General features: G+C 41.6%; 3 protein-coding genes across 13 annotated transcripts in view; all 3 read left to right on the top strand.

Moving 5' to 3' along the window:
• Positions 1–21: 21 nt before the first annotated feature.
• On the top strand, positions 22–8500 carry trim16 (tripartite motif containing 16). Its single transcript, XM_031843931.1, has 6 exons — positions 22–1406; positions 4614–4709; positions 5475–5708; positions 5989–6160; positions 7247–7342; positions 7592–8500. Exons 1-6 carry the CDS (start codon positions 765–767, stop codon positions 8200–8202), a joined length of 1851 nt encoding a protein of 616 aa, XP_031699791.1. The 5' UTR covers positions 22–764; the 3' UTR covers positions 8203–8500.
• A 726-nt stretch (positions 8501–9226) lies between these two features.
• On the top strand, positions 9227–13206 carry tvp23b (trans-golgi network vesicle protein 23 homolog B (S. cerevisiae)). The gene is made up of 7 exons (XM_031844181.1): positions 9227–9314; positions 10164–10240; positions 10875–11019; positions 11102–11191; positions 11356–11481; positions 12431–12559; positions 12649–13206. Exons 1-7 carry the CDS (start codon positions 9303–9305, stop codon positions 12673–12675), a joined length of 606 nt encoding a protein of 201 aa, XP_031700041.1. The 5' UTR covers positions 9227–9302; the 3' UTR covers positions 12676–13206.
• A 4504-nt stretch (positions 13207–17710) lies between these two features.
• exoc7 (exocyst complex component 7) overlaps positions 17711–24016 on the top strand; it is a 10337-nt gene continuing 4031 nt past the window's right edge. For 2 of the 11 annotated variants that reach the window (XM_031844022.1, XM_031844020.1), the window contains exons 1-9: positions 17711–17904; positions 18096–18161; positions 18476–18660; positions 18792–18897; positions 19383–19605; positions 20221–20388; positions 22041–22133; positions 23549–23617; positions 23801–23946. In XM_031844022.1, coding sequence (XP_031699882.1) covers positions 17827–17904; positions 18096–18161; positions 18476–18660; positions 18792–18897; positions 19383–19605; positions 20221–20388; positions 22041–22133; positions 23549–23617; positions 23801–23946 — 1134 coding nt within the window. In that variant the 5' untranslated portion in view covers positions 17711–17826. Of the gene's footprint in view, positions 17905–18095; positions 18162–18475; positions 18661–18791; positions 18898–19382; positions 19606–20220; positions 20389–20657; positions 20670–22040; positions 22134–23548; positions 23618–23800; positions 23947–24016 lie in introns of all 11 variants that reach the window. The other 9 variants (XM_031844015.1, XM_031844011.1, XM_031844017.1 and 6 more) reach the window with 5 other exon arrangements.

Here is a 24016-nt window from a genome sequence, read left to right as displayed (position 1 = left end):
TACGTAGATCGGACGCACGGTTGTTGAGAAATGTTTTTGTTTTATGTGTGAATTGCTTTTGTTAAAGATTTCACATAAATACGAAAAACCTAAAAAGATTAAATCAAATGAGACAAATAAAAAAATATAAATTCAAATATGTTCTTCTACAAAAGAAGGAAGGAGCCCCGTCTCTGATTGGCTGAACACACATGTGATTAATCACATGACCACATGACAAACGTTGCTCTGTGAGTAGTTCATGTGTCTGTTTTTTATCTTGATGATTCACTCAATATTTGCATTTTCACTGGATTTCCCTCTTGGACTTCGGAGCAGCAGCAGTGAGAGAGGAAGCAGAGGGGGGGGACTCACTGCTGCCGCTATGATTTCATCAGTTTCATCATAACAACAGAGTCCGTCAGTGTTTTACAAACAATTAAAAGTAACAGCTCATGTTTAAACACAATGCATGATGGCGGAATGCAATTCTACACCTCTCTGCTGTTCGTTGGGGCTCCACCCCGTGGCTCCTTTCTTTCTCCTCCAGGGAAAGGGGAGGGCAGTGATCGAGTGTGTGTGTGTGTGTGTGTGTGCTGAAGTGGGCGGAGAGCTTTTTTCTCTGTCTGTAACTATATGGGCCTCCTTCACATCCTCTAGGTGTGGCTATCCAGCCTCTTCAGTGTGATCTAGGAACTACCGGCTGACAGAAGTGGCTGAGCCAGTTGTGTTTTTCAGACAGAGGGAGAGAGAGAGGAGGTGGAAGTGACAGACACACTGAAGACATGGCAGATCCAGCAGCTGAAGAAGCAGCTCCCGTCCCCAAACAGCAGAAGCTGTGCTCAGGTGTGCTGAGCATGGACAACTCTGACAAAAGCCAGGGATGCCCCCCTGAGTGTCTGCAGAGCCCCGACAAGCCTGAACCAGCCGACGGCCCCAAACAGAACGGCACAGAGGCTGTGATCGGGAGCAAAGAGGAGCAGGACCCTAAGGGGGCGGAGGAGACCAAGATCCAGGAAGATCTGAAGGAGTCAGAAGACCCCATGAAGCCCGAGGAAGAGCCACAGACAGATGTGGAGGTGGAGAAGGTAGCAGAAGAGGAGGCCAAGGAGGAACCTCTGGGCCCCGACGACGTGGTGTGCGACTCGTGCATCGAGAGCCCCTGCAGGGCCGTCAAGTCCTGCCTCACCTGCCTGGTGTCCTACTGCGAGGCCCACCTCCGGCCTCACCTGGAGAACCCGAAGTTCCACAACCACCGGCTGGTGGAGCCGCTCAGGGACATCGAGAGAAGGACCTGCGAGAGCCACAAGTGGCCCCTGGAGCTCTTCTGCTGCGCCGACGAGTGCTGCGTCTGTCAGGACTGTGTGACGGAGGAGCACAAGGGCCACAACACGGTCCCCGTGGTGGAGGCTCGCAGTCGGATCGAGGCGAGTGTCTTTTCTCATGTTCTGTATTATTACTTCCATCAGAACTCCTCAAAGCTGCATCTTCATACATATACATATATTAAGTTTACATTTAATCTTCTGATTAGTTTATTAATAACAAGATGGAGCTGTGTACTGTCAGCTGTGTCCTGTTTGAGCGATATTTAGTTGAGTTGTCCGGTATTTCAACAAAGCAGTCAGAAAAACAGAAACGTTTGATAAACTGGGTTTCTATTAAAGTCCATTTCCACCACTGAGATGAAAAAAAAGATCCTGTAAGTCATTTTAATGATGAACTATCTAACAATAAGGAGGTATTATCTCAAAATAATGTTAAACTTTAACATTAATTTGAGATATTAAGTCAATAATTTGTGATACTAAATCAATTTCAGATACTAAGTTATGATTTACAACATTTTGGCATCTAAATTATACTGTATAATGATTATTATAGTCATTAGTCGCAGCAGTACATTCTCAGATTACACACCAAGTCTCCAGTGTGGTTTTGTTATCTGATTGCTTTCATGTGTTATTGATTTATTTTCATGTGTGGTAAAGGTAGAGGCCATTAGAGTTTCAGCAGACACATGAGGGCGAAAATGATTCTCGTTGAAGAATAAATAGTTTTTCAACATCAAAAGGACAAAATATCACAACACTGGTGTCATTAGTTTGCCGTAATCCTTAAATCTTACCCACAATGTTGCTTTCACATATTTAGAGAGAGAGAAATATAGATAAATATAGTGAGATTTGACAGATGTAACCTTCAGCTCCAGAGGAAAGGAGATGAACTCTGTCTTCAAAATGAATCACAGTTGTTCTCACTTGTCCTATAATGCCACTTTGATCTCTTAAAACCCAATCAGGACAGTAACTCTGCCTTAACATCCGCTGTAAAGCTCGTGATTAACAAGATATTTTGGCTTTCCAGCAGTCTGGAAACTCAATACTGAACTTTGTTCATCCCCGCTGATGCAGACAAAAGCTCCAGCTTCAGCTAAAGTGTCATTTGCCTCTCTGTTTGACGGTTCAGGACTCTCAGGTTCAACCTCTCGGGCCCAGATTCCTGCAGAGATCCGTAGCGTTTAGCTTACACCTGTTGTTTGCACAGTGTGTTGTTTGCAAAAACCTCAAAGTGCTTCATTAGAGCGGTAAAGCAAACAGTGTTGGGAGGCCGATACAGACTGTAAGTGGAAATGCCACAAAGTCTACTGGCACCGCTGCATTCACTGAATAAAAGAAGCTCTAGCTGTGTGTGAACAGAAAACAAGAAGGGAAATACTGTCACTTATAATGTCAATAGATTCTATTAAAGTGGAAATGAACTTGCAGTTTTCAGATCTCAATCGCTTCCCTTTTAAAGAGAACAGACATGAAAACATGAAGACAATGGAGTGAAATCACTTCCTGTTCAGAGCTGATGTTCCACAACTTTAAAATCCTCCTTTTATAGAACTCATGATACAACTCACACCTCTGTTTCTACTCATTAACACTCATACGATTTCTTTTGGACAGATCTGTTAAACTTCTCCTCAAAGAATCACACAAAAGCACCACTTTAGATCTCGTGTTTACCAGAGATGTGCTCATAGGTTTCCTGGAAACAGTTTTTCTTTCCGCTGCACATAAAAACATTACGTTTCTCAAGCTACAACCAGGAAATGATGTCCTATTATTATTATTATTATTATTATTATTATTATTATGATTAATAAACTATTGTTATTATTATGGACAAATATAGGTAGTAATACAGTTTTTATTCGACCCCTCGCTAAAGTGATAAAGACCGACCGGGCTTTATACAAAAGTGTTGTTCCTTAATGTCATTGTCTTCTGTCTGCTTCCTGTTTTTCCAAAGATTACATGACATTTCTCTTCAGTGCAGTTAGTGACAGTGTGTGCTCCATGGTAACGTAGGCGGGGCTTAGCGAGGAGTCATTTGAGTCAAACAGTCAAAACTTGAGAAACTGGTTAAAAATTATTTGTTTTGCGGTGGATAGAATATTTGTTTCATCGAGATGTTTTGAAGAGTTTTCGAAGATTCCGACTTTCTGAGTTTTCTTTTCAAACTGTGACAAAAACATAATGCTAATACTCAAAATAACATAAACCATAGCTACTTTACTGCCACAATCAAATTCCCTCTTTACACAAAAGATGAGCAACTGGTTTAACCTATAATTAAATAAACATAACTGTCACAGTGCCAATCAATGCTTTACCTGTTTAGCATTGTAGTATTTCGAGCGGCGTTAGCTTCACCGAGCTTCTGCTTCGGCCTCGTGTGAAACTAAAAATCATCTGAGCTTGAACTGATGGATAAGAACTTGTCAAAGCCAAGTTTGTGACCTGTTGAGGCAGATACAGATCTGATTATGTAGATATTATTCCAACCGAATACCAACCTGGCTCTGTCAGAATGTTTTCTATTACACATTTTACATTTTACTTTGAAAATATAAAGATATGAATCCACTGAGTCCAGATATGGGCACAAAAGCTCACGAATGTTAAGTTTTCTAAACTTAGAAAATTAAATATTTGGAGAAAATGTTATTGTATACATCAAAAGATCATCTGCTAATAAATTAATATTGCTTCTTAACTGTATGAATTATTATTATGTGTATGACAGAATTAATAACATATCTATCATAACTAAAACGTCTTCTTCTTCTTCTGCATGTTCTATTGTTGTTACAAAGAGGAGAGAGGAAAGCTGTCTTGGCCCTCTCTCAAAATGACATTCCTCAAACAATAGGCTGAAGGGTATTTATAAATAAAATACTTTTATGAATGTTAGGCTCATAAAGACAGACGTGAGGCCCTGTCACACAGTCTCAAGCAAAGGATTCTCCCTCAGGGTCTAAAACTTACTGGAAAGGAATTCTCTTTGAGTACAGGGAGCCGTCTGAACCTGCCCGAGGAATTCAGACTTGACTCTTAAAACAAGTCCACGCTTTGAAAACTACAAATGTAAAGAAAGAGTGTAGGATAGGATGTGTGACCATCATGCACAGAGAGTAGGGGAAACTAGGAAACAAACTGCGTTTTCCTAAAGAAACAGCCCAAATGTTTATATCTGCCAAATACTTTACATCTGTTAGGATCGGGCATATTTTCGGCATGACTGCATGGTTGTGGTTTCTGTGAGGACTCGTGCTGAATTCTGTTCTCTCCTCGTGTTCACAGAAGGAACTGAGAGAGAAGCAGAGCGAGATGGTGAAGACGGTGACGGCAGGAGAGAATGCCATCAACAAACTTCAACTCAACACGGTCTCTATCGAGGTAAACACACCGTGTGACTAATCTGGGTGTCACATCACTGACACAACACTTCATTAAAGGAGACATCATGCTTGATTTCAGGTTCATACTTGTGTTTCTGGTTTCTAGTACAACACATTTACAGGCTTTAATGTTCCCAAAGACATTTTATTGTTCTCATACTGTCTGTCTGAATATACCTGTATTCACCCTTTGTCTGAAACGCTCCGTTTTAGCGCCTGTCTCTTTAAGAATCCCTCCCAAAAATAGAAATAAAGTTGAAGTAGAACAGACGCTGTCCAGTCTTTCACCATGCTTTAATGTTACACCGGTTACAGCACATGTAGAAATGTGCTCTCCTACGCTGAGTGTGTGGATGAAGCAGTACGTTGTTAAATTGTACTCATTTGCTCTGGCTCTCTACACTTCTTAACATTACTACTCCACTCCTCGTTTTAGCAGTTTTACCAGATACCCAGCTGTATGTGCACAAGCAGTGAAAAAGGGAGTTTTTCCACATGTCCTCATTAGTTAGATAACAGTTGGCAGCAGCTACTTTTGGCTTGAGAAGCCACCAGCCTGTAGCCTGAGGTGTGGGATGGTTTTCATGTGGTGGTGAGGCAACAAAGCATTCCCTCTCTGAGCTTGTGGTTATGCAACATTACCACGTCTCCCGATGAATTCCCCCAACCTGCTACCTGTCAGGAGCTTCAGATATGCATCGCTTCTTCTCCCAGAATGTAAAGAATGCTCAGTCCACACAATCTGCTCTGAACTATTCCACAGCATTCGGTGATGGAGGTACGGGCGGTGATCGAGAGCCAGTTCGAGGAGCTGCAGGCCGTGGTGGAGAGGGCGAAGCGGGAGGTGACGGAGATCCTGGAGGGGGAGGAGAAGCAGGCACTGAGGCAGGCCGAGGGCATCCGGGTTCACCTGGAGCAGAGGTGCACGGAGCTGAAGAAGACTCAGGGGCAGATGGAGAAGCTCTCCAAGAACAAGAATGATGTGGACTTCTTACAGGTAACACCACCGGGGTCAAGTCGCACCCAAAGACTTCTAAAATCCTCATGTTCTCATCCCTCTGTTATTGTGTAGAACAATGACCACAATACAAGTGCAGATAAGTACATGAACACATATACGACCCAAGAAATTGTACAAAGTAAGACAGGGATAAACAACAACAATTCAAGTAGAAGTAATTATAAATGAACAAATAGTTATTTAAATAGATTATTACTATGTATACGTGTGTGTGTGTGTGTGTGTGTGTGTTCTTATCCCTGTGTTTGTCCTACAGGAGTATTCAGAGTGGAAGAAAGAGGCCACTGATATCTCTCTGCCTGGCGTCTACATCGGCCTGGCGGACCGTCTGAACTCCTTCAGCCGCGTGATCGTCGACTCCACACAGGAGCTGTGTGCCATGCTTGTGTCTTCATACATAGAGAAGGTTAAAGAGACGTGCAAGAATGGTGAGAAAAAAGAAGCACAAATGAAGCACTGAATTACGGATGTAATAGTTGTTTTACAGCTATTAAAGCTATTAAGTTGTTTGCAGCCGTGGGGAAGGAGTGGGTATTCCTGTAGAACATGACAGGAACGCCCCCTGCTTTGACTGGCTCGTGGGTTAGAGGAACGCCCACTTTTTCTTCTTCTCTTCTTTCTCGATGAACAGCTGTGTCTGTTATTATCGTATGTACTTCAGCATAAAGACACACAAAAAATGACAGAAAACAAAGATGAGCTTTAATCGTTCATGGTGGCAGTTCATGCAAACATATTTGTATATCGTGAATCTCTGCATGGCCACCTCACCAACGGCTAAAAGGGCAGCCGTACTACTTCCTTTACAATTGTGCTATGTTGCTAAAAACATAAGAGAATAGATTTAACAAAGTTCAAAGCTCCACTAAACGTTTTGCATCAATGGATGTTGAATTGTTTGCTTGAAGCCAACTAGCTTCGTTTGGCTATCTAGTTGAATTTATTGCTAGAATCTAACTAGCTTTTTGTGTAGAAAGAATTGGTACAAATGACTTACGTTAACGTCATACTATACAATTAATGACCTTAGTTTGCCCCACTTATTTCATTAAAGTCACAAATGATTAAAGAATCTGACAAAAACTGAGTTAAATTGCACTTACAATAGAATGCATAGACACTGATTTGACTGACATGAACAGGACAATAAAGTTACTCTGCAAAAAATACAAACAAAAGACAAAGTCAATAGCTACTGGGCGTCCGAGGTGATTCATGGGCGTACCCATCACGCTCCGCAGGAATCCCTCCTGGCTGCATTCAGACTGTCTGAACCTGTTCACATTTGTGAAGAGTGTCCAGCCTGTGTGTGACAGCTTTGAGTGGTGTGCAAAGATGCAAATAGTTACAGTACAAACACCTGTGTGCTTCATGACTCACCTCCTTTGTGTGTCACCTACAGAGACTGAAAGACAGCACACCCTTGTTTTCCCTGTGATGTCAAAATTACACACAAATGAATCTAAACTGCGATGTGATATCAGAGACTGAAACTATACTTTCTTCTATTGCAGACAAAATGGGAATAAAGACGACCGTTCATGAAATCATTGCAGCGAAACATAACATGTCTTTACCAGATCCAGTGACACATGCAGACTTCCTCAAGTGTGAGTGTTTTTTTAATATTTCGGATATATATTTGCCACTGGGCAGATACATGGTCTTGATTTTATCTGCATGTATGTTTGTATGTATGTGCATTAAAGTCTAAGTTTTGACTCCTATGAGATGAAAACAAACAAAAGAAACAATGTGGAGGATTTGATGTCGGTGACCTCAGTGGTGTTTGCCCTCCTGACTGCAGTCATAACACTTACAACACAACTAAACAAACGTTTTTCACAATCCTCTCCCAGATGTCGCCCACGTGAGTTTCGACGCCGACACCGCTCACAAGTTCCTGAGGCTGACGGAGGAAAACAGGAAGGTGACTAATACCACGCCCTGGCAGCATCCTTATCCAGACGTACCTGAGAGGTTCGAGAACTGGCGCCAAGTCCTGGCGACGGAGAGCTTCTATCTGGGGCGTCACTACTTTGAGGCGGACATGAGCGGCGAGGGCGCGCACGTCGGCCTGACCTACAAGAGCATCGACCGCAAGGGCAGCGAGAGCAACAGCTGCATCACGGGGAACAACTTCTCCTGGTGCGTCCAGTGGAACGGGCGCACCTTCTCGGCCTGGCACAGCGACGTGGAAACCCCTCTTACCGTAGAGAAGTTCACGCGTATCGGGGTTTACGTGGACTACAGCAGAGGCCTCCTGGCTTTCTACGGCGTGGACGACACCATGACGCTCATCCACGAGTACAAGGCGGAGTTCCTGGAGCCTATTTATCCGGCTTTCTGGTTGTCCAAGAAGGAGAACGTAGTCGCCTTGGTGGCACCAGGGGAGCCGCTACGGCTCAAAAGCCCCTCTCCTCCCACCTCACCTCCCATTGGAGCTATTGTTTCAAAGATAGCAGCATAGCAATGATTACAAGTCAGTTTTCCCTGCATCAATTCAACAATATGCGACTACTGTTGTTTAAAAAGTTTGTCCCCCAATGATATGGAACATATGGACTGTCTTCTCATATTAAACCTGTTTACATCATGTCTTTTTGTAGAACTAATGTGATCAATTGTGAATGTTTATCTTGTATAGTTGGGCTCAAATCATATTTATACCCCTGTGTACCTTTGGGACTTCTGTTACTTTTCATCCCACTGTGAATTCAGAGGTGTTCTGTATGCAAATTAAAATTTGTATCTTCATTTGCAAAAAAGTGCATCTGTTTTTGTTTTAGTTCAAGCTTCCCGACGGCATGAAATCAAGAGGCTCGGTTGAATAATTTGTGTGATCATTTGTGCTTCTGTTATTATGGATTTCTTTGGAAATTCATCTTATGGATGAACGACAAATCTGCCACCCAGACCACAAAAAAATGGACGGATAAGCTGGGAGGTCATTTTGTCTGTTGCTTGCATCAGAAAGTCGTAGAGTCATGGCTGAAATAATCAAATAAAATTGACTTAAGAAAAGCCTAAATCTATGAGACGTTGTAGTCACAGGTTACCATGGCCCTGAACATGTCAGAATCACATTATGTAGTTAATTTATAGGTTCAAGGTAGAATTCATTGCAATGGCTTGAAAGTAAGAAGCAAAAACAGGTACAACGATGTACAAAGACAGTAAAATACCATAATATTTAGTAGTGTAACGGAGCAAACTGACGGTAAGATTGTTGACTACTTATGTGCAATGTGATAGAAGACACATGAACAAATTAATGTGGAAACTTGGATTAATTCTTCATATTATGAAAAAACATTAAAACCAGATGTTTTTCCACCGTTTTATTTTGAAAATTATAAAATATCGATGTGATACAAACATATAAACATATTAGTTCTGAGATATAATATGTAATAAACACAAAATGTAAACACTCCAATCAAACTATGAACCTCTGCTGTGACGTAACAATACACGTGGCACGCTCTGGTCACATGACCGCCGTGGACGGTGACGTATTTCCGGCTGAGCATGTAAACCAAGAGAAGAAGAGCCAGCTCGAGTCTCAACATGCTAACGGAAGTAAGTGACACTTTTTTAAAGATTATCTTTCAACTACCAAATAACAATATGTCAAACTGACAACGTAACGTCCTCTAAAAAGGCTAAATACAGTAAATGAGCTCGTGAACACGAAGTATTCCTCAGCTGTAAGCATCTGTCGCGCTAACGTTGATGAGTTGTTAGCTAGCACGCTAGCTTTAGTAGCTATTTACATTTCTACACAGCTAACATTAGCTTAGCTTCACGTTTACAGAAACCACACGGCAGTAAAGCTTTCTTATGGTAAACATATGTGACTGTTTATTTTCTGCTGTCATTCAAACTGAGTCTCTAATAGTTGGCTAACGTTAGCAAGTAGCTTTAACTAGTGTTTGTGTGTCAGCTAATGCTAGTTAGCTAGCTACATATATATATATATATACTCGTACTTTGCATCTACGGCAACACTCTTGTTGAGCAACTTAAAATTACCGTTTTATATGTCACGTTAATGTTTAATAGTCATGTTTGATTTAAGCAAACTAATGTTTCAAACTGGATTAAGCTAAGCTAGCATTTAACAGTTAGCAACCTATGTAACCAAAGTTAGCAATAACATGACGCTTGTGAACTCATGAAATACTTTCATACACATTTTTATTCCACTGATAACAAACGGAGAGAATACAAAGAGTATAATAGCGAAATATTGTAAGTAAAGGGGATTTTAATTATGACCCGGATTCTTGATTTAAACATGCTGCTGTCATTCAAGCTAATGTGACCCATGACTAGTGTGTGTGTATGTAAGTAAAGATGAAGCTTCATTTGGCTGGCTTTGTGTCGTGAGTTTCTGAAGGTTTCTCTGCTTCCTTATTGATCCCTCAGGATACCAACGATGAAGACGTGTCTCTGTTTGATGCAGAGGAGGATGCTGGGAATAAGTCAAAGAAGACTAATATTAAGTGAGTTCACAGAGGACTGACGCTCTAACCGTCTCTCATTGCATTTAAACTTCAAATAATGTTTTCAGCTTCTCAAATGTGCTGATCTGCTTCTGTTCTCAGTCATATAATGTATCATTCTGAGTATTTACTCCAGTAAAAATACTTACTGTGAAAATACTACAAAATCTATAAAAGTCCTGCATTTAAAACCATACTCAAGTAAAAGTATTTTGCTTAAAGTATCAAAAGTAAAAGTACTCACTGTGCAGTGAAATGGTCTCTGTCAGTGTTTGAACTATTATAAATGAAGTTTTTAGATTAAAATTACTGGGGCATTAATATGTGTTTCATTTTACTGATGTAGATGTTTATATGTACCTCTTAGATGTAGTACAGTAAAAAGTACACTATGTACCTCTGAGATGTAGTAGAGTAAATAGTACAATATGTACCTCTGAGATGTAGTAGAGTAAAAAGTACAATAAGTACCTCTGAGATGTTGTAGAGTAAAAAGTACAATATGTACCTCTGAGATGTAGTAGAGTAAAATGTACAATATTTAGTTGCAGCCCACCAGTACAGTATTAGTTGTTCTATCGTGTACATTAAATATGCTCAGCATTATATTAAACATATTGAACTCTGCTTCCAGACATCCACTGGCCTCCTTCTTCCACCTCTTCTTCAGAGTCAGTGCCGTCCTCGTGTATCTGCTCTGTGGGATCTTCAGCAGCAGTTTCATCGCCTGCATGGTCACTATAATCCTTCTGCTCTCGTGTGACTTCTGGACAGTAAAAGTGTGTCTTTTTGACTTCTTTCACAAGATGCATCTCTACAGTGCTGATGTGAAGCTGATGTAAAGAAACTGTGTGTTTACAGAACATCACTGGGAGGTTGATGGTTGGTCTGAGGTGGTGGAACCAGGTGGACGATGATGGACAAAGCCGCTGGGTGTTTGAGTCTAGGAAGGTAAAGATGCTCCTCATCTTTGGGTCTTTTCTGGGTCTTTAACCTCTCACGAGTCTGACCTCTTGTACTGTATGGAGTATGATAAATGTACTTGTTTACCGTCAGCGGGCTTCATGGTATTTGCAGATGTCCTAACTGTGAGAATATCCTGTTTTCTTCCTCAGGGCACTGGGAAGCAACAAGCATCGGATTCTGAGTCCCGGATCTTCTGGATCGGACTGATCGTGTGTCCGGTCCTCTGGGTCGTCTTCACATTCAGCACCCTCTTCTCCTTAAAGATCAAATGGGTGGTGAGTCCTCATCTTTAAGGGATTAAAGGGGTGTTATTTTCATATTTTGTCATTGTCGACAAATCTCATAAAAAGACCAAAACCCTCATTTAGTTTAGTCAGTTTCTCAAAACTTTTAAACTTCCACATCTGTGGGCTCGACATCAAACCCGTTGGTTCCTCCTGAAGATGTAAAAAAGGTCATAAAAGTATCGGTTCATCTTTAAAAAGACTGCGGATGAATCCACATTTTGTGTTCTAGTGAGTGTTGGTACGTGAGATTGAGTCAGAATAAACTACTGTGTGTGTGTGTGTGTGTTCATGGTGATGAAGGAACAACAGTGAAGCTCATTGATGAGTTCTTAATGGAGCTCAATGGCTCAGAGGAAGAAGAGACATCAGGCCGTCACACACACACACACACACACACACACACTATGGACAGTCTGGATGGAAAGATGTTTCCAGATTATTTCCCTGGTTCTGTTTTCTAAAATGTAAAATTCAGAATTTCTAAAAAGTGACTGATCAGAGTGGCATTGAACATCCCTTCTGTAGCTGTAGAAGCTGAAGATTTACAGTTATTGATATTTACTTTGACAAAAGATGAATAACATTAGTAACAGTTAACATTGTTTTAGCATCGCAGCTTTAATAAATGCATATAACTTGTTTGTATGAGATTCAGAACCTCGCTGCAATCTTCTGGGAAATGTTTGGCAACATAAAAGCCGACAATCAGAACAGAAAAATACACGTTAAGTTTGATTTTAAAGCCATTTATTTACATAATAAACATATTTGTACTCGGATGTCATACGGTTTATATCATCTACAAAGAAATAAAAATGTGGAGGAACCCTGTTTTCATTCATTGCTGTTTTTTGGTCTTTTCATGAGATTTATTGATATTAATATAAATATTCGATGCTCCAGCGTTGGTATCCACTGACTGCCTTCTTCTGCTCAGCCGGTGGTGATCATGGGCGTGGTGCTGCAGGGGGCCAACCTCTACGGATACGTACGCTGTAAAGTGGGAGGCAAGACCAGCTTAAAGAACATGGCCACTAATTATTTTGGACGACAGTTCCTCAAACAGGTGACTCTTTTTATTTTGAGTAAAAACATACTGAATATCACATTATTTGTTGTTTCACTAAATCTTCACGTCATGTTTTTCGTCCACAGGCGCTGTCTAAAGAAGAGGAATCGTAGAGCAACGCTGCGATTTTAACATGTTTGCATTATTCTTAATGCTATTATATAGATTATTTTAGTGGGTTTAATATATAGAAAGAAATCATTTTGCAACTTCAACATAAAACTAACAGTTTTTGGTTTTTTTTCCACTTCTTTTTCATGTAATGTGACTCAATCGGTCCGTCTTTGTTGCCCATAGACGTCTAGGAGAAGTTTCCAATAACTGCAGCTCAGCAGTAAAACTTTAACTGATACTTTAGCTTAAATGCACGAGTGGAAAAAGGGTTTAATGGCTTGAAACGTTTGATGTGTCGTGTAGCCTCACAGCTCCCTGAAGCATCTCATTTAGATTCTTTGCCTCTTTAACTTTAATCTTTATAAAAGTAGAAAATGGTGTTTGAGAGGTTTTGTACAAACATTTTTTGTTTGTATATGAAAGGTTGTAGTGGTGTAAAGTATTCCAGGAGCTTGTAAATATGTATGTAAAGAAACTATGTGGAACATCTTCTTTTGGTGCAAATACATTTGTAACATTTTTTCCGAACAGTGTGGTAGTTTTTATTTAAATATTATTCGCTGTACGACTTGTGAGAGAAGTTTGAGCTAAAGCTGATTAGTTTTCTCCTTCATCTCAAATAAATAATATATGAACACATATTTAATAATATTTGGCTGAGTTTAAACATGTTATTGAATTATTTTAGAGCAGAGTATATATTTCATCAGTATTTACTTCATATTTTTAATGTCTTAATATTCTGAACGCTTTGAGACCTTCAGTTGACTGCAGCGACCCCCAGCGGTTGGTTTAGGTCATTACATGTAATGTGCTGTATGTTGTACTTACTAACGGTTACAGTGTTTTACAGGTATTTTACATGTAGTATGTTGAGTTATTCATACATAATTTGGTTTGCAACATTATTTCTATTAGCCACAACAAACATGGTGTCAATTTAGTTCCGAACACCCACGTGTGTCCCAATCCAGCGGCTGCATCCTCCGGAGGACCCAGCCTTCGCGATCCACGTCGGCCTGCTCAGAAGGATAATTATATATATCTATCTATCTCTCTATATATATATATCTGTATCTCTATATCTATCTATATATCTATCTGTTGTACCTGAGCTCATGTTGGTCCGTTTATGTACATGATATGAAGTATAGATCATCTTTTCACGGGATTCGAACTCAAAAATATGATGGGGAGACGGGGGAACTGGCCATTTCTACGAGGCTTTCACCAGGACAGCTAAATCTTCTCTTCCTGTTTTCAACGGCTGTAGTAACCACGGACCCATCATTGTAACAAACGTGATGTTATAAGGTCGCATATTTAGTTTTAACATTTGTATCTGTGACATTCGAGTGAGTTGAAACCCAAAACTTAGTTACATTTAAAAGTGAATGATTCACTCGCCGCCATGTTGAGTAAAACAAATCTTCATCGGCACGCAATGCATCTTGGGATATGGTGGGCCGCGAAGGAGATCGGCTGTAGCAACGGTTGCTGAGCAGCGGAAGTTGTTTACTTCAGCTCGAAAAATGTATAATTAATGTTTGATTTCAAAAGCTTTAATATTTTGAGGTACAAAGTGTTGCTGAAGCCCATATCAGACCACGCACCTTAGACTTTCGTCAGTAAGTAAGAGATTAAACTAACTAAACAACAAGAGATGAATTCAAAACCACAACAAGCGATGAATTCAACACCAACACCACAGATGGAGGAGCTGAAGGAGATCGGGAGCATCATCAAGCCACACATCGAGGCCTTTTTTGATAGCATGACGGCAGAGCAGTGGGAACTGGTGAAAGCAGGCACCCCAGATGCCACCACCAAAGTCCTGATGGCAGAACTAGTTTTGACCTTAGTCAGCACCATGTTTAAAACCATCCTGACTGCTTTCAAAGATTCCCGTCACGCAAAACCCGGACTCTTTGCAGAGGTAGGGAGTGAAGCTGGAGTGTCTGAAGAAGACGTGAAGGACATTCTGGATGACGCAGTCTCAAGCGTTTTTGAAGAGGTATTGGACATCAAGGACAAATCCGCCTGCAAAAGCTCAAACAGCTTGAATGACCTGATCGGTGTTGAGGTTGCAAGCAAATTGAATTCTGCCCTCTCCAACGCTGTAGAGTATGGGGTCTCAGATCACATCACTCCCCCAGGAAGACTGAACAAAATGGTCCAGCAGGTCGCAAAAATGACCAAGATACTTACATCCAAGATGACAAAGTTGTTCAAACCGAGACAACAAAGTCAGAGAAGTAGTCCGTCCGTGGACCCAGATGATGAGTCTCTAGTAAACACATCCATTGATGAGGAACCAGAAACTCCGGGGAAGGACCCATCTTCTGAGAACGAAACAAGTCAATCTCTCCAAGAAATAATTGAGACGGAGTTGAAGGCCATGATTGATCTTCTCTTGGCTGAAATGTCAGACTCTGAGTTTCAGCGTTTGCAGTCTGACATCTCCCTGAAATATAAAGATCTTCAGGACCTTAGTCGAGAACTAGAGGGATTCGGGACGACAGGACGCAAAGTCAAGAGCTTTTTTACAAAGCACTTCATAAACATATGGCTAAATCGAATCCTGGGTCAACTGAAAGCAGAGAACGGCCCTATAACGCTGAAAGACTTAAAAGACTACCTCCCCACCCTGATCACATTGGATGATGACAAACAACTGGCTGGAAACCAGGGTCGTAAGCTTCCGATGTTAAAGGGACTTCCAAAAGATGAAATCCTGAAAATGGCAGCAGAGCTGACTAAGTTCCTCTTCAAACGCATGACAGGATGTTCACCACCCGGGATCATCCCAGAAGCGTCGAGAGGGAGGAAGTCTGACGGGACCATGAGCATCGCCCAGTTACATCTTGACATGTACGCAGAGATATGGGAGAAAGTCTGTACCTTCCTGGGACTCTTGAAGTGGTGGAAGAAGACTCAGGTCGAGTATGTCGCTGAAAGGACGAGACAGGCTTTAAAGGACAAGTCACCGGAACCAACAGCGTCACTGCCCGTCGACCACCAGAAGCCAACAGCGTCACCGCCCGTCGACCAGGCACCAGAAGCTGACCACCAGAAGCTTTCTGCGCAGGCCAAGGCAGAGCAAGAAGAAAGGAAGAAAATGTTTGTGAAGATCTTCGTGGAGAGGCTGGTTTCGCGGGCATTCTGGAAAGCCAAAGTGAATTTGACCACCGGGGAACCCGAGGCCATCTTTCAGCGCCTTTTTGAAAAGACGTGGGCCGAAGTCGAGGGCGTGGACTTTGACCTCTCTGCAAAAACCTTTAAGGACCTGCACAAGACCATCTTCAAACAGCTGTGCAAGAAGACGGGCAATGCAACAATGGTGCTGCTCTGTTTGAGATGTGAGGACGAGGCACTTGAAAACTACATCGTCTCCATTGTCAAAAAACACGTGACGCCACCAAAGCAGAAGAGCAGCTGCATCGTCAGGTTCTTCTTGTCCGTGGGCCGAGCCATCGCCAACGTCTGCAGGCGAGGAGCGCAGGTCGCTGTCGTGTAGGTGAAGGTTGGACTTGAGCCTCTCTGACTTTGTGTGGCGACTACGTGGAGGCAGGATGAGGAAAAATTGCATAAAAAAATAAAAAATATAATTAAATTTGCTCATCTCACTATTCATTTTTCTTTAAGAGGTGTAATTATTCAACTCAGAATAAAGTTCTGATTATCCATTTTAATAAAGTACGATAAAAAGTACCAAAATAACTTTAAGTCATGACACTAAATTAATTTCTACAAAATAACCAAAAATAACTTTTTCTCTCGAAGAACAATAACATTAAATCAAAAATCATGATCAATATCAGAGTTTCATGAACCAGTTTCAACATAAAACCTTTATTCACAGAGTTATATTATCTCTGCACATGTTCTCCATGATGGGAACTTCAGCACATTCCCTGATAAACTGTTCTGTAACGAGGTCTTATCTTAATAAATATGTTGGTAGAACACAAATCTAAACTTTGGATAAAGTTCAAAATTCTGGTTTCTCAAGACATATGTCAACAACATAGACGCATCGAGTCAAAGGTTTTTACAGAGGGAATTTTGGATATCACTCCAAAAATCTGAAAATACTGAACTCCAATACTCCACTACATTTATCTTTTCTTACTTTATATATACATATATATATACATATATATATATATATATATTACAAACTTAATATGATCCATTGTCAAGGAATCTAACTACCCAGCAGTAAACAGTAAAAATGCTTGACACATTTTTATGGTTCCAGTTTTAACAAATGTGAAGATTTGCTGCTTTTCCCTTTAATTGTTTTAATTATTTAAATTAATTGTTCATAATTTAGAGGTTTGGACAAAACAAACATTGTGAAGGTGTCACTTTGGGCTCTGGGTGATTTTTAAAAGGCAGAAATGTCAGAGACAGATTCCTCAAAGGAACCAGCCGGTAGCCAAATGCAATCTACTGTATTTGCCACTGAAACAATGAGTTGTAGCTGGTAAATTTGTCAGGCCTCCTCCTCCTGTATATATAAATATATATATATATATATATATATATACATAAATATGAATATATATATATCCACATACATACATACATATGAATATATATATATATATATATATACATAAATATGAATATATATGTATATATATATATATACACAATAATATTTAATAATATCATATATATAAATATAAATATATATGAGTCTGGTGATCGGATCACTAGACGGACCCGGAAGAGAAGTTCACATACAGACCGGAACTCGGACGATTCTACTTTCAAAATAAAGCTGATATCGCATACAGGAAAATTGACTTAAGTTAAATTAGCGTAATATACCAAAGCACAAATGAAATTTACCATTGAAGTATCACGTACGTTGATCAGGAATGTTATTGGAGTAAGAAACCAATTCGTGGGTATTTAACTCCCGTCTTCCTGATGACTTTTAGTAATATTGCGGCACAAAATTAGTTTTACTTTGAAATCTTAACCAGAAACCCGTCTTGCAGCCCTTAACCTGGCTAGCTTGACTTCGTTGCATTTAAGCTAGCTGCCCACAACAGCAGCTGTGGGTCTTCGTTGTTGACATTTTAAAGCCCTAAACCGACCCGTTTGTCGGTCTTAATTCACCAGTCGGCCGTCCGTCGATGGGAGTTACCTCCAGGATGATTCCTACCGAGGATGCGTCCTCAAGGAAGCGGGAGATAGAGGAGAAACTGAAGCAGGTCGGTCACGGCTGGAGAGGAAGGAAGCATCACAAACGAGCCTCCTGCTGCAATGATGATCACAACAGCCTTAACTTTGATGTTTAAATAGTTTTTTTTTGTGTTTTTGACACATTAAAATGTCACTTCCTACTGATAGCACGAGAGCTGTGAGTATTACTGTGTTACTATATGATATTATTATGTTACAGGAACAAGAGACTCTGTCATTCATCCGGGAAAACCTGGAGAAGAGTGACCAGCAGACCAAGGGAATGGTGAAGAGAGAGAGACACACACACACACACACACACACACACACACACACACATATACGTGCACATACACACATACAGACACTTATATAAACACACATACAGTATACACACACACACACACATATAAAGTCAAAGTATAACTTTTTAATCTAGCATGTTTTTTAATTTTCACCCCAAAGTATAAAACAAAACAGGGATGAGATGTTCGTTTGTGTGTCTATTCTTTTTTTCTTATTAAAAGCCGTCTCAGGCGAGTTATTAACTCTTATGTCCACTGTTTGTCCCGTGCTGACGTCACTCTCGTCCCCTCAAAGGTCTCCATCCTGTCGTCGTTCGAGAGCCGCCTGATGCAGCTGGAGAACTCCATCATCCCGGTCCACAAGCAGACGGAGAACCTGCAGCGTCTGCAGGAGAACGTGGACAAGACCCTGTCCTGCATGGACCACGTCATCAGCTACTACCACGTGGCCAAAGACACCGACAGGATCATCAGGGAGGGGTGAGACTCCGTCGTTGGTGTCGGAGGGTCGACTACTACAATAGTGACCTCCGCTTTTAGGAAGAGTTGAAGTGTTTTCTAACACACAGAGAAAACGTTCGATGCGTCATGATTTGATTTTTGTGTTTCAGGCCGACGGGCAGACTGGACGAATATCTTGCTTGTATCGCAAAGATTCAGAAAGCTGTGGAGTACTTCCAAGATAACAACCCTGACAGCCCCGAGCTCAACACAGTGGTACAGTATTAACCTGTCTCTATGTTTGTATACTCTCTCAGAGGAGCTCTACATTTAAGGAAATGCTCTCACTCGTCTTATTAGATGTTAGATGATGGATGATACGCTTTTCTACCAGATTGTAGATCAATGAGCTTTAGAGGAGCTGCTAGGTGTAGCTAGGCTAGCAGTTTCCCCCTGCTTCCAGTCTTTAAGCTAAGCTAACTAGCTGCTAGCTTCATATTCAACAGACAGACGTGAGCGTGGTATCAAGAACAGATAATAAGCGTAATTTCTCCAAATGTCAAACTAGAAATGTATTAAGATTTGCTACAAAATGTTTTATTTTCTTTTTCTTCACACATCTCACCCACAGTTACAGACTTTAATCTTACTAGAATGGTTTATGCACATTTTGTCTTGTAAATTTGTTGTTCGAAGAATGAGAAAATATACATCACTGCTATACTTTCCTAAAATACACCACTGTTGTTGCCTCTGTGCAGAAAGCGCGCTTTGAGAAGGGCAAAGAGCTGCTGGAGGCGGAGTTCCGCAGCCTCCTGACCCGCTACAGTAAACCCGTTCCTCCGATCCTCATCCTGGACGCCATCAGCGTGGACGAGGAGCTGGAGGTCCAGGAGGACGTGGTGCTGGAGCACCTGCCTGAAGCCGTGCTCCAGGACATCATCTGCATCGCCGGCTGGCTGGTGGAGTACGGACGCAACCAGGGTTCGTCTTTATCAGTTTCTTTACGGCTCCTCGTCTGCCTTTCATTCCTTTTCTCTCTTCCTCTTGTAGAAGGAGAGGATCCCTCCTCCGTCGCTCTCTCTGAGGTTCTTCCTTTTTTGGGGGGGAGTTTCTCCTCCTCTGAACTTTTGTAACTTGGGTTTGAGGCACACGTGATCAGAGCTTTTCAAACGTACACAAACAGTCCACTGATAGAAGCCCGATGAACATGTCTGACGGTTTTAATAAAGAGGTCACTTTAGAAACAGGAAGTCTTAAAAATCTACATTTGAGTAAATATTTAGCAGGATATTCAACCTTTGTTTCTTCATAATGCATTTAATACTTGACTTCTTTCTTTACAGTTCTTGTATAAAGGTAATAAAGTATCCATGAATATGAGTTCACAGTTAATTATAATCCCTCCTCAGCATTGTGGAGGTTGGTTTTTGGCTTTTTGCCGGTGACACCGACAGTTTATGTTCATACCTCTGGGTTACACTCGTTGTCTTCTTGATTCCTCACTTCATTTAGTTTGTACGCCCTCTGGTGTGTGGGAGAATAATGCACGAACACAAACAAAGCTTTATACTCTCCTCTCCTCTCCTCCTCCTGCAGATTTCATGAACGTCTACTTCCAGATCCGGTCCAACCAGCTGGACCGCTCCATCAAAGGCCTGAAGGATCACTTCCGCAAGAACAGTGCCTCCTCCGGGATCCTCTACTCGCCCGCCGTCCAGACCAAACGCAAGGACACGCCCACCAAGAAGGCTCCCAAGAGACCAGGTACGAAGCCGACAGACTCTCACTCCGATGCACATCTCTTTTTAGATTAGTCCAACACACAAGAATGATTCATTTCATTTCACTTCAGCAGCACATAAATCTTCACTATGTTCAGTTTGATTTGATCCGTCCAGCCACAGTATTCTGTATCTTCACGTCTCTCTAATGGTCTCAGTCACCGGACTGTAGTGTCTCCCTGTGATTCTACAGTCCGTTCCAACTAACCCTTCATCCTTTCCTCTTTCATAATCCCAATATTGTGATGACAGTCTACATCCCAGGTAAACAGAGAGCTCTAGCGTGTGACTCGTGCTTGCTTCTGTCCGTCGGTTTTGCCACATTTCACGGCAGATAGTTTGTTTAGCGTTGAGAAGCCGGACGGCAGAAGTGTGTTAGCATTAAAGCATCGTGGCATCAGCTAGCCAGGTAGCTAACTAGCCAGTCGAAGCTGCAAAAAAAGACGGCACAGTGTTTGTAAATGTTGTATTCATACGTTGTTTTTGCCTCAAGCCAACATGTTGTTGTTCCGTGACTGAGGTTTGTGTATGAAACACCGCACAGAGCGCTGAGGTCACACATGAGGCTAGTGGAGACCAAACCGCAGCTAAAAGGAGAGAAGCTGTAGGATGATGGCGCTGCTCTGTGGTTGCTGCATGTGTACACGAGCCGCTGTTTGCTGAAGCGCTCGCCATCCCAGTAATGAGCCAGTGTGTTCCAGCTTTAAGTGTGCTACATGCTTACTAACTCACTCACTAACCAAAGACACTAACCAAAGATCTAAGATATCATGTTTTAATCCAGAGAATATGAATGTACTGTAGAGCAGCGGTTCCCAACCCGGGGTCAGGGACCCCATCAGGGGGCGCGCCAGGAAATCACAACAACACACTTACTGGATCATTTAAACAAAGGTCTAGTAGAGTATCAACACTTTTATTTTATTAACCTTTATCTAACCAAGCCACTCATTAACAACCAGTTATTGTTTACAATGACGGCCTGGCTTTGTCTCATATTATTAGTTGTTTTTAACAATTTGTAGATTTAGATTCCAGCGGTCATGTGATCCAAACATTTTCAATAAATCCAAAGTAAAATCCTTCATCACTAACGAGTTATATTCACTAAAGAAAGTTGATTTAATCCAAAAACACTAACTGACTCAATATCCTGAAGGTTATTTTTCTTCAAAATTGAGGATGTTGTTTGTTGATTTGTAATTCTTTTAGAGCGATGATTGTTTTTATATTAAAAAGTAGGGGGCGGGGCTTCCAGGACAGCCGGTTGGGAACCACTGGTATAGACGTCGCCTGTTTTTAACCAAAGTAACCGAATGTTTTAGTGATATTAATGCTGGATATATGTGACTGTTTAATTGTTGTAATTGTGACCTAACCTGTGTATTCTGCTCCTACATGATCACTGTGTGTCTGAGCACAAAGTGACATAGCTGTAGTTGCTCCTCCTGGTGATAGGCTGCCCCCCCCCCCTCTACATACAAACCTCTGCTGCCTGTCTCGGTGGTGGTGGTGGTGGTGGTGTCTGTGTTTCATTGTTTTCACTTCCTAGCTCTCCCTTCTTTCTTCTTCTTCCTCTTCTTCTTCTGTTTCTTGGCTGTCTGGACCTCCTCCTCTCTGTGTTTATGGGACCAGGGACCATTCGCAAGGCTCAGAACCTTCTGAAACAGTACTCACAGCATGGGCTGGATGGGAAAAAGGGGGGCTCTAACCTCACTCCTTCGGAAGGTAACGCACCTCGGTCTCCTCTTCGGTGTCTCCTCTCACCTCCTCGCTCACAATGCTGATGATGTTATCTCATCCACAGCAACATGAACCTCCTCACAACCGTCGCAACAGCTTTGAGATCACGCAGATTGTTGAATAAAAGCATCAATTATATCTGAGAAACCTGGAAAAATACAGCTAAATATTTGTATTATCTAGCTCTACAAAAAGCCAAGCGTATACCCACATTCACCCTAAAACACTCATCACTGTTTATTAGCGATCTAATACATTTGATAAGTAGCCAAATGTATCAGCAGCATATTTCTGTGATCTTTGACATTAACTGTGAGTTTCTGGAGTAAATTCAACAGAATCAGTCGCCATGTTTAATACCTTTTAATACTCAGTATAGAGGCAGATATTCCAGTGTTTTATTGATAAATGACAAAGTATTAATTGTTGACTAAATGACGTCATTGACTTTAATCCAGGACAGTTTCCTGTCTGGGAGACGATAAAGAATGTATGTTTGTTTTGAGATATTTAAAGGGACAGTTCTGAGTTTTTGAAGTGTGGTTTTAATGAGGCACAGTCAGTGTTTTACCTTCAGTAGATGGCGGTCGACATGATTATTTTCACCGCTTTACTTTGCTGTCAGACGGAGAACTGAAGCAGAAATCCACCAGACTCCATTGATTGAAACAGTTCATTTTACCCCACAGAACACAGGAGTTGCCGGTTCACTGCTGCCTCCATCGGTTAGTTTGTTTGTGTTGTTGTGTGACTTTAGTGTTTTAAAGGGTTAGTTCAGATTCACCGAAGTCAGACAATAACACAAACAAACTAACCGATGGAGGCAGCAGCAGACCGGCAACTCCTGTGTTCTGTTGATATAGACAGATATGTATGTATATGTATGTATGTGTGTGTGTGTGTGTGTGTATATATATATATATATATATATATATATATATATATATATATATATTACTGCTGATATAGATTATTTTAGGTGTCTAAAATACGTCCACAGCAGCACATTACTTTGCTCCAGTGCTGTTTCTACAAACTCCATCTACTGTAGTAAAACACATGTGCAGAACCTCATACAACCATCACTACTGTCTCTTTAACGGTGTCAAAGTGTGAAAGATGGAAAGTTTAAGAGCTGAATCAAAAGCTGTTGTGATGTGTTTTCTTAAAGTCCTCTCATGAAACACACTCACTAACTTTAGACGAGTCACACACACACACAAACCCCCCCCCCACTTCACTGCAGTGGGTGTCCCCTGCTTCCTACCCCCCCTGCTGGGTGCTTGGTGGTGGTTGGTGCAGATGTTCCAGGTTCAGGTTTGCCCCCCCCCCTTCTGGGCCTAGTCACGACCCCCTGGTGGTCTGACTAGGTCTGTATCCCCTCCACCTCACCCCACCAGGTCATGATCACGACCAGCGGGTCAAACACCTGTCTGACGCTCTGACCGAGAAGCACGGGGCCGCCTCAGGTGAGTGACGGGCGGGAACACGAGGGGAAAGAGAAGGAACATTAGCACCAGAACAGACGTACAAGTCTCACCTACTGCAGCTTTAACACGCATATATTCTTTGAGATAAAACACACAGAGTCTAGTATGAAGATGTTTCCGTGAACGGGCTGGCTGGATCTTTCTTGCTCGTGTTCCTCTCAGGAAAAGACGACGTTCTGGACATCGAGATTGACTCCTACATCCACTGCATCAGCGCCTTCGTCAAGCTGGCCCAGAGCGAGTACGCCCTCCTGGCCGAGATCATCCCCGAGCACCACCAGAAGAAGACCTTCGACTCCCTCATTCAGGTCAGAGAGACGGGTTCGTTCAGGTCTAAATGGACCATAATGTACTAAATGAACATCATGCTGTATTGAA

The sequence above is a fragment of the Anarrhichthys ocellatus genome, unplaced genomic scaffold, assembly GCF_004355925.1.
Source record: "Anarrhichthys ocellatus isolate YVR2014 unplaced genomic scaffold, GSC_Weel_1.0 scaffold4, whole genome shotgun sequence".
NCBI lineage: Eukaryota > Metazoa > Chordata > Actinopteri > Perciformes > Anarhichadidae > Anarrhichthys > Anarrhichthys ocellatus.
The sequence above is the reverse complement of the archived record's forward strand: the minus strand, read 5'-3'. Positions and strand labels throughout refer to the sequence as shown.

Bases quoted from the DNA above. Each gene is read 5' to 3' on its own strand.
- trim16 (XM_031843931.1), top strand. From the start codon at position 765: ATGGCAGATCCAGCAGCTGAAGAAGCAGCTCCCGTCCCCAAACAGCAG. The intron at 1,407-4,613 runs GCGAGTGTCTTT...TCGTGTTCACAG, and splicing joins AGGCTCGCAGTCGGATCGAG to AAGGAACTGAGAGAGAAGCA. The intron at 4,710-5,474 runs GTAAACACACCG...ACTATTCCACAG, and splicing joins TCAACACGGTCTCTATCGAG to CATTCGGTGATGGAGGTACG.
- tvp23b (XM_031844181.1), top strand. The intron at 11,020-11,101 runs GTGTGTCTTTTT...GTGTGTTTACAG, and splicing joins GTGACTTCTGGACAGTAAAA to AACATCACTGGGAGGTTGAT. The intron at 12,560-12,648 runs GTGACTCTTTTT...TTTCGTCCACAG, and splicing joins GACGACAGTTCCTCAAACAG to GCGCTGTCTAAAGAAGAGGA.